Genomic DNA, 13,990 nt, shown 5'->3' on the forward strand with positions numbered 1-13,990 from the left:
CACTCTTGCTTTGGGAAGATGAGCATCAGGCTGATGTCTTACGTCTCGGTTACCCTGAAGTCCAGGCCACAACAACTTCCCTGTCATTAGGCCACACCAATGCAACTACTTCTTTTACAGATATTTATCCCCATAATACTTGAAGGCAGAAGAGCAAAGAACTAAATAAAAATACTTTTTGAAATAAAAACAAATTATTAATTAAATTTATAAATTTATTATGTCTATTACCTCATTTTCTTGTACATAATACATACCCCCATTTTGGGGAATCTATTTTGGGGGTAATAGCTCTCCTTTCACTTCAGCGAGTGTTCGGCATACTTTGCTGGTGCTGACAGCATTGGACAAACTTAGTCATAAAGCATGGATAAAATTTAATACCTTACTTTCATATTACCATTTTATTACCAGACTTTGGATCTCACGCTTCTTTCCAATGCGTATCAATCTATCAACACATTGTAAATAATAGCTGGATGCAAGAAACATAATCTGGATCCACTTCAGACAAATTTCAGAATTTCAGAAAATTACCTGTATTTATAAGTACATACATGTCATTATTTCCAATTTTCAAAACAAACTGTAAGGTCACATTTTCTTCGAAATGTCAAACACAATAACAGGCAATCTTCCTAACAGTATTTGTTTATCACAGAATACTCCCCCAAACAAACAAACAAACACAATGTCAATATGCCCGTGTTCAGTCTTCGTCTCCTTTGAGCTGGGAGTACAGGTTCACTGTTGCCTCATCACCATCACAAACTGCTTCATCAGCAATTTTCTGCAAGCAGATAGATAGGCATGAAGTACAAGTCACATCCAAGTGATAACATACCTACACCACAGATGAGTTTGGTGCAGTCAGTACTTTAAGTTAGTGGTGGGTATGTAAGAAGACGTTTTGTATGGCACTGTCTTTGGGTTTTGACAGATAATCTGCTCATCATATATATTTATTACAATAGGAAAACTGAGTGTGGCATTACAGTATGTAAACATTTGAAAGGAACAATATCCGAACAATTCCAGACCTTGTAGGAGTAGATGATATTCCTGACACCCTTCATGTACTAGAGGAAGATCCTTCTGGAAGTAGCTTATATTCCAGCTAGCTAGAGGAAGATCCTCCTGGTGGTAGATTATAATTTTGACACCCTATCTCAGCCTAATGAAGATCCTTCTTGGAGTAGAGGATAATCAATTCACTGTACCTTAGCTAGAGGAAGATCCTTCTTGGAGTAGAGGATAATCATTTCACTGTACCTTAGCTAGAGGAAGATCCTTCTTGAAGTAGACGATAATCATCTCACTGTACCTTAGCTAGAGGAAGATCCTTCTGGGAGTAGATGATAATAATCTCAATGTACCTTAGCTAGAGGAAGATCCCTCTTGGAGTAGACGATAATCATCTCACTGTACCTTAGCTAGAGGAAGATCCTTCTAGGAGTAGACGATAATCATCTCACTGTACCTTAGCTAGAGGAAGATCCTTCTGGGAGTAGATGATAATCATTTCACTGTACCTTAGCTAGAGGAAGATCCTTCTTGGAGTAGATGATAATCATCTCACTGTACCTTAGCTAGAGGAAGATCCTTCTGGGAGTAGATGATAATCATCTCACTATACCTTAGCTAGAGGAAAATCCTTCTGGGAGAAGATGATAATCATCTCACTGTACCTTAGCTAGAGGAAGATCCTTCTGGGAGTAGATGATAATCATCTCACTGTACCTTAGCTAGAGGAAGATCCTTCTGGGAGTAGATGATAATCATCTCACTGTACCTTAGCTAGAGGAAGATCCTTCTTGGAGTAGACGATAATCATCTTACTGTACCTTAGCTAGAGGAAGATCCTTCTTGGAGTAGATGATAATCATCTCACTGTACCTTAGCTAGAGGAAGATCCTTCTTGGAGTAGATGATAATCATTTCACTGTACCTTAGCTAGAGGAAGATCCTTCTTGTAGTAGATGATAATCATTTCACTGTACCTTAGCTAGAGGAAGATCCTTCTGGGAGTAGATGATAATCATCTCAATGTACCTTAGCTAGAGGAAGATCCTTCTGGGAGTAGATGATAATCATTTCACTGTACCTTAGCTAGAGGAAGATCCTTCTTGGAGTAGATGATAATCATTTCACTGTACCTTAGCTAGAGGAAGATCCTTCTGGGAGTAGATGATAATCATCTCACTGTACCTTAGCTAGAGGAAGATCCTTCTGGGAGTAGATGATAATCATCTCACTGTACCTTAGCTAGAGGAAGATCCTTCTGGGAGTAGATGATAATCATCTCACTGTACCTTAGCTAGAGGAAGATCCTTCTGGGAGTAGATGATAATCATCTCACTGTACCTTAGCTAGAGGAAGATCCTTCTGGGAGTAGATGATAATCATCTCACTGTACCTTAGCTAGAGGAAGATCCTTCTGGGAGTAGATGATGTTCCTGATGACAGCTTGACGAGCCAGAGAGACATCATGACCTCTACTTGACCTGACTGACCCTGCAATCAGAGCCCGCTGGTAGTGTCGACGAGAAACTCTGCAACATGTTGAGAAATTACAGTCATATGTAATAATACACTGAACAAAGTAATTGGATATTGGAAATTTTACATTTGTAAATTGTATATTCATATACCTATCCTATCTCACACTATGTATTTCTTCTTCCTTCTTTAGATCATAAATGGAAATGTGCTTGAACAAAGTTTCCAGTTTCTAAAAAAAAAATCACCCGAACACATCCCAGCGGCACCATGGTCACCATCCAAACAAATGGGTCACGCACTCTTATCCCGTGCATAGCTGTGATGCAGGGAAGGTCGGAAGGGCATATAGAATGTGAGACAGAATGAGTACATTAATATACAATTCATAGGAAAATTTCCTAATTGTTTAATACTTAGCTGACTAATGTTGCTACAAGAGGTGCCAAGTTTTCAATTTAAAAGCAACAACAAAAACGGATACCAAAATGTTCTTGATATCTGCTGCCAACATTGAATTTTGAAATCAAAGACATTTGTCATGATGGTCAGAGCTGTACTAAAGCCCATATAAGGAATACCATCAATACATGAAGGAAAGGTAAGGGATGGGAGACTTTCAGAAGCAACTGACTTGTTACTCTTGATGGACAGCGCTCCCATCATCAGCAGCACTGCCGAGCAGCCAGGATCAATCTTGAGAACCTCAGCAGCCGCCTCGTCAAACACACTCCGCAGCTGTTGCTTGTCCCCGCTCCCAGACTGCACACACAATACAACCATGTCATCGTATAGCAGCACTTATAGAAGTATAGATGAGGAGCAGGATCACTTATGTCCTCAATGTGCATTTTTGGCACTTTGTTTGAAACAATAGATACGAATAAACACATACCTCTTTTGATGCTACATTCTATATCCATGTGTTGGACTCGGATCCATGGCGAGTCTCCCACCTATGATGGACTACCTCAATTGCAGCAGATGTATACATCCAGATAGATGTATATACGTCTTACGATAGGCCAGATGTTATATGCTGTTATTTAGATAGCAATGTTATAAGGCCGAACCACACTTTGACAGAATGTGAGAAAATATGATTAATACTTCTATGTACACTGTTTACAGCAATGTGTTCATTTGGGTGAACACTACAGATATTAAATGTTCAGGCACAATGTTCTTTGCCAGTCAGTCTCTTTCAGTCAGTGCAAGTCCTGACAATTATCTATACAATTTGGAATTGATCAGTCATTTGTAGTACGACAGTGATGTGTAGGAGTTGTGTACAGTACATGTTTCCCCATGAACAGTTTGAATCGTGAATGTGCCATAGATTTGAGAATCAGTCCTGGATATCTAAATGAATCATTATTGACATGCCATTATACCTCAGACTTCTAAATCTGACACAAAGCATGCAATCTGGCACAGATCTGAGTCCTACAATGTTGTACATAAATATTAAAAAGTAATCTTGAACACTGTTTGATAAGTCTTTTCTTGTGATACAGGCGTGATGTGGCGTGATGTGAATTAAGTTACAGATAGAGTGAACATGTATAGACTTACATAATGTGTGTGTGACATTCAAACAATACCAAACTAGGAAACACTGACGATAGGTTTCACATCTTGTCCCACAAACACAGGGACTGCAACATGAGATCCTGTAAATAATCACGTCTGGGCAAGGCAAATCAGTGTTTGACAGCATATAATGCAATGATCCCTGTCATCAGCGTACGATGACACACAGCCAGCCAGGAAAGCTCATTAGTTTGAGGCTAGGCCTGCCTGCTTGTACTGAACTGCACTGCTTGTTTTTGTTTGTTTGTTGTTTAACGCTGCACTCAGCAATATTCCAGCTATATGACAGCAGTCTGTAAAAAATCAAGTCTGGTTCAGACAACCCAGTGATTGACATCATGGGGATCGATCTACACAATTGTGATACGATGACATGCATCAACCAAGTCAGCGAGCCTGACCACCTGTTTCCGTTAGTCGCTGTTTACGGCAAGCATTTGTTGCTGAAGACCTATATCACCCCGGATCTTCCAAGGTTGCACCTACCATGATTTGTTGGTAGGACAGAGAGGCCAACTTGAGGAGTGACTCCAGCTGCACCTGTCGCTGACTGAAGCAAACAAATCATGGTCACACAGATAAGCATGGAGGATGACACTTAAAACAGACATACAATTCAACAAAGGGTATAGACTTATATACAGACTACACCATTTGCTATGACAACAAACAGTACAGTGATGAATATGTTATCAAGTCGATGTGAGAGTAGCAGGGGCCCCAGGTCTTACAAGATGAATGGGTTTGTACACCATGACACCGAAGAGGTTTACCTGAATGTTAACTCCACTATTGGCAAATTTCTCATTACAAGTTACAAACTAGGGTTTGGGTGAAATAATGATGTGTGACAATTAGATTTGCCTTGTCTCTTAGACTCTCAGTATGGTAAATCATAGTGTGTACAGGATTAATTGTGACGTGAAAAGCACGTCATTTCACATCAAATAGTGTGTAGAGGCCGGCCAGCTGGCTTGTATTGGTTTTGACAAGACAGCAAGTGGTCAATGAGACAGCTAGATCTAGTAAAGAATAATGACAAGTTGTCCTCCCAGCTGCAGACATCCTTACGTACCTGTCGGCCTGGGCCAGCTGTAGAGTGTGTCTGATGGTAGTGTCTGCCTCTGCCATCAGCCCCTTCTGCAGGTACATCTCCGTCAGTACCTGGGGCAAGACACATAGGTCTCATTACTCCATTGCTTTAGAACTGCAGGACGTCTACTGCCATTAAAAGGTGTGTGATACCTCTACATCTATGAAAGTACCAACAACATGTACCATAATGTACTGTGTAGGACTTCACATCATAACATCACAAAATATTGTCAGCCATTTTGTATGTTTTTGCTGCATCACGTTTTATCATCATGAATAACATAAGTTTGTTCAAATCATTTTCAAATTTGTTCAAATGATTATATTGTTAATTGTACAGTGTGGGATACATATAGAAAACAAAGGACAAAAATAAACAAACCAAATTGTATGTTTTGTTTGTTTCATATAGCTCCCTTTCCTATGTTCAAATCTAGAATATCTCCCTGTTCACAAGGAATGAACACTGACTCCTGATTCTGTCTGACCTGCCACAGATAGAGTTGTCTCCCCTCCATGCAGACCTTCCCTTGAACTGCCTGGAGGTCATCTGTCAAGGCTCCTTCAAGGACCTCAGCAAACAGTCCTGAGCTGTCTGTGGCAGTCGGTAGACAAGAAAACTACAAAAACAGAAATATAAATAGAGTCATGGCACCACAAATTACCTGGTTATAAACTCTATTCACTTCACAAGTTAAACATGTAAACAACAGCACATACTTTATGTATTTGTTGCATCAAATCTATTGCAGAAGTGATCAACATCCCAAAAGATCAGGGTACGATTACACACAACCAAGTCACCAGGCCTGAGTCAGTACATAGACAAGCATAGTCTGTCAGGAACATCCTACTGTTCCTTACCTCATGGCAATCAATCAGTGACAGTGAATCGGTCTGTAGCACCCTGGAAGCGTTCCTCACCTGCTGGAGTGCCTCCTTGGCCTCGCTCCCTTTGTTACTGAGTATCAGACTGACGACCCTCTGTCTCCAGCACCAGAGTGCCACTCCAGGCTGAGGGGAGTGTCCAGACTCCAGCACTCCTTGTATACGCTGCTGTTCTATGTTCAGCAGCTGACGTCGTCTCTCATCACCACTCAGCACAGCTTCAGCATGGACAGCTGCGATCAAGCTGCACTGATTGGACACCTTGTCTGAAAAATGGGGATAATGACCCTTTGAATTTCCAGTTCAGGGGAGCCAAAATTTGTTCGAACCAAATTTGACGTGACAAATGGAACAATTCCACCCTTACACAGAAATAACAAACACAAACATCTTACAAAAAACAGATCCCTACCTGGATGGAGGTGCAGAGCCTTCTGTGCAGAGGACAGAGCATTGTTCCGTGTGTCGCACCTGCTGTGGAGTCCGCCCTGGAGCTGACCCACGGTCAACAGAGTGGACACCGACTGAAACAAAGGAGACTCTAAACACAGGGCACTTTAAACAGAGGATGCTCTAGACTGAGAATGGTGGTCGGATCTGCCATCATGTGAAGAGAGAAGGTCACGAGTAACTGGTGGTCTAACAGTGTAAACAAACAACTACACAGGACACATCCACTGCACAGAGGACCCGACTGAGTACAATCACCTGTATCGTACAAAACACTGAATACAAAGGGGACACGTGACTATTCAATTGAGTTGCCTATTCGCAGCATACAGGTTTGTGCTGTGGTCATTACACAAATCCTCACACCAAATCAGCCATTACCCCATCATCATGTTGAGAGATGACTTAAATTAAAAGTCATGTTGCATATATGCTGGTACATTTGTCGTAAGACAAACAGCTTGATATTTGTTTATTGCTTATGCCACACTAAGCATTATTTCTAGCGATGAACATTGTGATCAATACAATCGTACGTATTGATCAATACAATCGCACGGTGAGGTACGATGATAATCAAGAAACCAAGTCACTGAGTCTGACCACCATCTTCCTGAAGCAAGGGAATTAACCATATATACATGTATGTCCAGTTTCCAACTAGGCTGGAATTATGGAGTTATATTTTACTGGACTAACAAGTCTATGCATAATCCAATCAAAATTGTGTATTGGTATCAACACCCCTTTCGTAAACGGGTGTGCAGATATTGATCGATTACAGGATTTGCAAAGTATGTGTACTGCCAACTTGGCGTCAACAGATATTTCCAAAGCTTTTCATGTTTTTAATGAAGGTGCTCACATGATTTGATGCATGTTAGGCAACTTCCCTGGGTTTGGTCCTGCCCCAGCCTGAAGCGCATGTAGCACATGAGGTGGCACTGCTGGGTGAACAGAGGCATATTTCGAACAAAATCTCCTAGGCTGAAGGGGAAATACGCCTCTGTTCACCAAGCAGTAAATGGTTGCCCGTGAGGATGAGATGGTGATGTGACCTTCTAGCACCTCACAGGCAGCTTCGGTTGTATACCTCCCATGGAGCTGAGAATGAAAATCAAGTGCACACTGATCCAATGACCAGGGTAATAATGTAATGCTTTGAGCATGCTTTTGGAAGTGAATTTGGTGCATCATAAATATGCAAATTATTACTTTATTAAGTCAGCCAGGCTTCCAAACAGCTCTAAAGTAACATCTTGTAATAAGTAAATGTACAAGATACTCAGGACCTATTCTGACCCTGCATCCCTGCAAGGGTGACATGTTAGAAACTCAGCAACTATGTACCTTGTCTTCAGAGTGAGCGAGATCCTGTGAGGCCCGTGCACAGTGGGATGCTGCGTCTCCAAGGTCCGGGAAGAAACTGGACAGTATGGAAGACAACACTCGCCATAACCGCGGACACGATGGGTTCTTCTGAATAACTCTCTGAATAGAACGCTTGGCCTCTTTAAGATTACCCTGTAATTTGATTTAAACTGTTTACTGTCTACATGGATCGGTGAAAAAAATATTGTTTTTATCTTGAAATAAAATACCCAATGCCTGGTCAATAGTACATTTTCACTGTTTGCTCAGAATAGGAATGCTTCAATGCCATGTTGGACAGTACAATCTCGAGTATGATGTGAAATGGGGTAACATTGCGTTCAAGATTATTGCACTTATATAGCGGCGTACGTGCGTGCATGCCTGCATGCATGCGCACTAGTCCGGACTAAAGCTGATTTTATAGTGCTAGCCCACTGAGATACGATGCCGCAGTTTAACATGAAGACCCCAATCAGACACAGTATACTGACTCCGAGCTGACCAGTCCTTAATTTAGCCCTTTAACGCAAAGGCCCAGGTAGGGTTACAACAAGTACCATCTTTTTAACTTCTTTTGGTATGATGCGACTGGGGATCAAACCCCCGACCCCCGACCCCCGACCCCCGACCCCCGCTCTCTATGCAGAATCTCTACCACTAGACCATGGAAGCAGTCTACTTGGGATAATCAAGCATTCAAACCCTGAACCAGCAAATCCTTGTATGACAGTGACTTGTAGCTGTGTAGACCACTGAGCCAACACCCATTATGTTTAGAAAACTTGTTTTATTTTACTGGTGTATTCTGATATTTCAGTATGATCAAGTTAAGGAAAGATATAGGTTCTCAGGCAATACAACTCAAAAAACGTGAGGTCAGTCGGGGAGCCATTTTGGTACATTTTATTTCTGTGTTTGAATGTGCTAGAGGCAAGAGGAGACAAAGTTTATAAATACCCCCATCATGCCTAAGTCAAGCCTAAATAAACTGCTTTCCTGCTTCTACTGATGAAGGAGAGGCTGTGTACTGTGTATCCACCTACCTGCAGTATACACACAGCAGCAGACAGCCAGGTGACGTCTGGTAGTGATGGATCTTTATCTCCTAGCTTGAAGAGTTCCTGTATGGCTGCCGTGGCGAGGGTGGCATCAGACTGCAGCAGCCCTAGCGAGCACAGAGCCTGGAGCCCTAGAGCCGACGGAGGAGCCTGCTGGGATCTGTCACACAATACGTCCAGGGGAATCAAAGTACTGCCATATTTGGATTTAATTTTTTTTTATGCAACCTATACAGCTATGTTACACAGGGTTTGAGACATTTTAACATTGAAATACTTATTGCTATACATATGTAATCTTTTGTGTTACACACATGAAAATATGCTGAAAGAGTTACCCATTAAACAGTGCTGTTTTGGCACCCTCGACATCACCGAACCTGTAGGCTACCATGCCTAGTGCGGAGTAGATGTGGGACTTGTCCTCATCCAGCTCAGCCATACCAAGGGCCATGTTGTAGGCTAGAGGGAATAAATAACAGATGAAGTCCACTGATTATTGGTAATTCCAGAGAAGTGAATCATACTAAACATATTCTTTAAAACTTTAACAAAGTTCTGTCAACTTCTCCCTGCAACCTGTAAGTGTCCTAAATACCTGCCCAGTCAGCACCCCACAACCTGCTGTACCTTGTATCTGCCCAGCACCCCACAACCTGCTGTACCCACCCTGGTACCTGCCCAGCACCCCACAACCTGCTGTACCTTGTACCTGCCCAGCACCCCACAACCTGCTGTACCTGGTACCTGCCCAGCACCCTACAACCTACTGTACCCACCCTGGTACCTGCCCAGCACCCCACAACCTACTGTACCTTGTACCTGCCCAGCACCCCACAACCTACTGTACCCACCCTGGTACCTGCCCAGCACCCCACAACCTGCTGTACCTGGTACCTGCCAGCACCCCACAACCTGCTGTACCCACCCTGGTACCTGCCCAGCACCCCACAACCTGCTGTACCCACCCTGGTACCTGCCCAGCACCCCACAACCTGTTGTACCCACCCTGGTACCTGCCAGCACCCCACAACCTACTGTACCCACCCTGGTACCTGCCCAGCACCCCACAACCTGCTGTACCACCCTGGTACCTGTCCAGCACCCCACAACCTGCTGTACCCACCCTGGTACCTGCCCAGCACCCCACAACCTGCTGTACCCACCCTGGTACCTGCCCAGCACCCCACAACCTGCTGTACCCACCCTGGTACCTGCCCAGCACCCCACAACCTGCTGTACCCACCCTGGTACCTGCCCAGCACCCCACAACCTGCTGTACCCACCCTGGTACCTGCCAGCACCCCACAACCTACTGTACCCACCCTGGTACCTGCCCAGCACCCCACAACCTGCTGTACCCACCCTGGTACCTGCCAGCACCCCACAACCTGCTGTACCCACCCTGGTACCTGCCCAGCACCCTACAACCTACTGTACCCACCCTGGTACCTGCCCAGCACCCCACAACCTGCTGTACCTTGTATCTGCCCAGCACCCCACAACCTGCTGTACCCACCCTGGTACCTGCCCAGCACCCCACAACCTACTGTACCCACCCTGGTACCTGCCCAGCACCCCACAACCTACTGTACCCACCCTGGTACCTGCCCAGCACCCCACAACCTGCTGTACCTTGTACCTGCCCAGCACCCTACAACCTACTGTACCCACCCTGGTACCTGCCCAGCACCCCACAACCTGCTGTACCCACCCTGGTACCTGCCCAGCACCCCACAACCTACTGTACCCACCCTGGTACCTGCCCAGCACCCCACAACCTACTGTACCCACCCTGGTACCTGCCCAGCACCCCACAACCTGCTGTACCCACCCAGGTACCTGCCCAGCACCCTACAACCTACTGTACCCACCCTGGTACCTGCCCAGCAACACACAACCTGCTGTACCCACCCAGGTACCTGCCCAGCACCCCACAACCTGCTGTACCTGGTACCTGCCCAGCACCCTACAACCTACTGTACCCACCAAGGTACCTGCCCAGCACCCCACAACCTGCTGTACCCACCCTGGTACCTGCCCAGCAACACACAACCTGCCGTACCCACCCAGGTACCTGCCCAGCAACACACAACCTGCTGTACCCACCCAGGTACCTGCCCAGCACCCTACAACCTACTGTACCCACCCTGGTACCTGCCCAGCACCCCACAACCTGCTGTACCCACCCTGGTGCTTGCCCAGCACCATCACAACCTGCTGTACCTGGTACCTGTCCAGCACCCCACAACCTGCCGTACCTGGTACTTGCCCAGCACCACCACCACCACAACCTGCTGTACCCACCCTGGTAGCTGTCCTCGAATCTGCCCAGCTTGTAGTGAGCCAGGCCATGGAAACACAGGTCCTCACACTTCTCCAGACTTCCGGCCTTCCCCAACTGTTCCACTGATTCCTTGTAGTTACCTCCCTTGCTACAACATAATTACATGAACATTTCATAGACATATCACAGATTTTAAGCTGGCTTTGTCAAATCCTTATTTTCAAAAGTAGTGACTATCCCACATTTGTTTTCCTGTCTTTGCCAGGGGAATGAAAGGAAGCACTCCAGTATCTCACCATAGGACTCTTCCGTAGTTGATCCTGACTTTACCCAGCTGCTCAGTTTGGGTCGAGTCCTTCTCCAGGATCTCCACAGCACTGAAGGGCAATTGTACAATACATGCATGTTACTGATGACAAAATGTAGAATCTGATTATCAAATACCATACATGAATACTCAATACTTTTCCTGGTAAAATCTGTTTTCTATCACTCAATGGAATGACAAGTGTGGCATCATTACAAATAAGGAAGAGAATATATGGATGTCAACTTCTTTATTTATGACCTCATAATAAAGAAGTTGAAGACCATATATTCTCTTCCTTATGTGAATCACTTCTAAATGTCTTTCAAAGACCATCATTACAAATATCAAGAGTCAAAACATATATATTTAGCAAGATGTCATGCACATTTCTGTTACTGAGGATGTTGGGGTCTGACAACCAGGAAAAAGTTTTCCCCCCAACAGCAACTTTCCCCAACCCTATAAGTGACTATTATGACACGGTTTCCCTCTCTATGACTAAATCTCACCTCCTGAAGGCCTCGGCTGCGCCGCCGTACAGCTTCTGATGCTCCAGGAGCAGACCGTACATGTTGTACGCTGCCATGTCTGTCTTCACACGACCTGGACAAAGAAAACATATCAGGTACTCAAACACTGGACAGAGATCCAACAAGTGACTTCTGACTTGGCTCCATACTAACACTGCAAGGGCAGATCCAGCATTTATAAAAGGGGGGTCCAAAAGGGGGGTCCAAAATGTCCGGACCCCCTGGACCCCGCCTCTGAATCTGTCTATGCACTGTTTACACTGTTGCTCATGACCAAGTTGGGCTTAACACAGATTTGACCAGTATTTGATTTGCATCAGGACATGTTTGCTTTATTTGAGAGGCGAGTCAATCCAACTTCTAGTTCATGATTATTGTCTGCATAATTCATTTGAGTGAGTGAGTTGGTACTTAAAGCCACTTTGAAAAGAATTCCAGTTAAATCACAGTGTGTCAGCTTAATGTGGGAGGAAAGCCTGAGGTAATGCAGGTCTCAGATGTTTACCACTTTGGTGAAACCCACAAGCACGGGTATAGTGCTGACAAACCCTGAAATATAATCCTGGTGAACTAGATTCAAATCCACAATCTGTTGTGCCCGAGGGACGTAACTTTGCACTGCAAATTGCATGCCCCAATCCATTTGAAAGAGGGGCAGTCGGGTAGACTAGTGGTCAAAGGGTTCGCGCGTCACGCCAAGGACCCGGGTTCGATTCCCGACATGGGTACAATGTGTGAAGCCCATTTCTGGTGTCCGCCGCTGTGATATTGCTGGAATATTGCTAAAGTCAGCTTTAAATCATACTCACTGACTCACTTACTCACTCACCCATTTGAGAGATACATTGACTTCATAAACGTCACTACATCACTGCCACACAAAACAGCTGAGTTATGATCTACATCCTCATCTAAGGTTGGTCCACACCTGTGTATCTGGCCAGAGCATCCGATGCAGCGGGGATGGCGGCCATCTGTTTGATGCTGTACCGGAACAGATCGGTGTTCCTCTTGCTGCGATCCTGCAATACCTGGCATACCCAGCTGGCATAGCCCACGGCTCCCTCAACCTGGTGACACATGAACCACTGTCAGTACACGGCGCCATGACTCTGTACAGACTATCAGAGACAGCACTCTGGGCTATATATAGGTAATGCACTGCCAACATATAACGATGATAATAGATGCTATCACTGACCATTGCCAGCCTGAGCTATTTCACATTTTATAATCTGAACAACACTGTGTCAACTATATCATCCCTAGACAATCAGAAAACAGGATCAATAAGACTAATGCGAGAAATGGGATCAGGTGGTCAGACTCGCTGACTTGGTTGATGCATGTCACCGTATCCTAATTGTGTAGATTGATGCTCATAATGTCAATCACTGGATTGTCTGGTCCGGACTCAATTAATTACAGACCGCTGTCATATAGCTGGAACAAAACATTCACGAGTTCTTGATGGGAAGTAACTCATGCCACTATGGTAAACAGGGAACTTCAAACAATGACCAAATTAACCTTTACAAAAAGCTACAAAAAGACCAGTTATGACTTCAAAGTTCGAGCACTTCCTGTTGCACATGTATCCCAGCATGTAGTTGGTAATGCTGGTAACTTTCCATCAAACATGGTAACATCCTATTTCAATAATGCTGCCAGAAATCATTATAGTTATACAGAGGTAACAAATCCTTAACATGAAGCAGAATACTTACATTACTGCCTAGTTCGGTTGTGTGACGGAACAGGTCCATGGCGTCATCATGTCCAACTATCTCAGCTATCAGGGCCTTGAAAAGAGTAAACAGATTAACCCAATGTGTTCCCTATCAGAATAAACAAATAGAACATGAAGATGAAACATGTATAAACAGATAAACTTAAATTATTACAC

At 44.4% G+C, this 13,990-nt stretch overlaps 1 protein-coding gene across 1 annotated transcript in view; it reads right to left on the minus strand.

The window, feature by feature from the left end:
- Positions 1-237: 237 nt before the first annotated feature.
- The window catches only part of LOC139463957 (superkiller complex protein 3-like), a 38,688-nt gene continuing 24,935 nt past the window's right edge, over positions 238-13,990 (minus strand). The window contains exons 29-44 of the mRNA XM_071245429.1: positions 13,812-13,886; positions 13,013-13,154; positions 12,064-12,157; positions 11,541-11,621; positions 11,265-11,392; positions 9,296-9,419; positions 8,943-9,117; positions 7,876-8,049; positions 6,488-6,599; positions 6,112-6,341; positions 5,676-5,807; positions 5,168-5,256; positions 4,579-4,642; positions 3,134-3,261; positions 2,417-2,552; positions 238-790 (exon numbers count right to left, since the gene is read on the minus strand). Coding sequence (XP_071101530.1) covers positions 710-790; positions 2,417-2,552; positions 3,134-3,261; positions 4,579-4,642; positions 5,168-5,256; positions 5,676-5,807; positions 6,112-6,341; positions 6,488-6,599; positions 7,876-8,049; positions 8,943-9,117; positions 9,296-9,419; positions 11,265-11,392; positions 11,541-11,621; positions 12,064-12,157; positions 13,013-13,154; positions 13,812-13,886 — 1,965 coding nt within the window. The 3' untranslated portion in view covers positions 238-709. The remainder of the gene's footprint in view (positions 791-2,416; positions 2,553-3,133; positions 3,262-4,578; positions 4,643-5,167; positions 5,257-5,675; positions 5,808-6,111; positions 6,342-6,487; positions 6,600-7,875; positions 8,050-8,942; positions 9,118-9,295; positions 9,420-11,264; positions 11,393-11,540; positions 11,622-12,063; positions 12,158-13,012; positions 13,155-13,811; positions 13,887-13,990) is intronic.

This window comes from Haliotis cracherodii, unplaced genomic scaffold (assembly GCF_022045235.1).
Source record: "Haliotis cracherodii isolate W230 unplaced genomic scaffold, xgHalCrac1.p SCAF_1, whole genome shotgun sequence".
NCBI classification, from domain to species: domain Eukaryota; kingdom Metazoa; phylum Mollusca; class Gastropoda; order Lepetellida; family Haliotidae; genus Haliotis; species Haliotis cracherodii.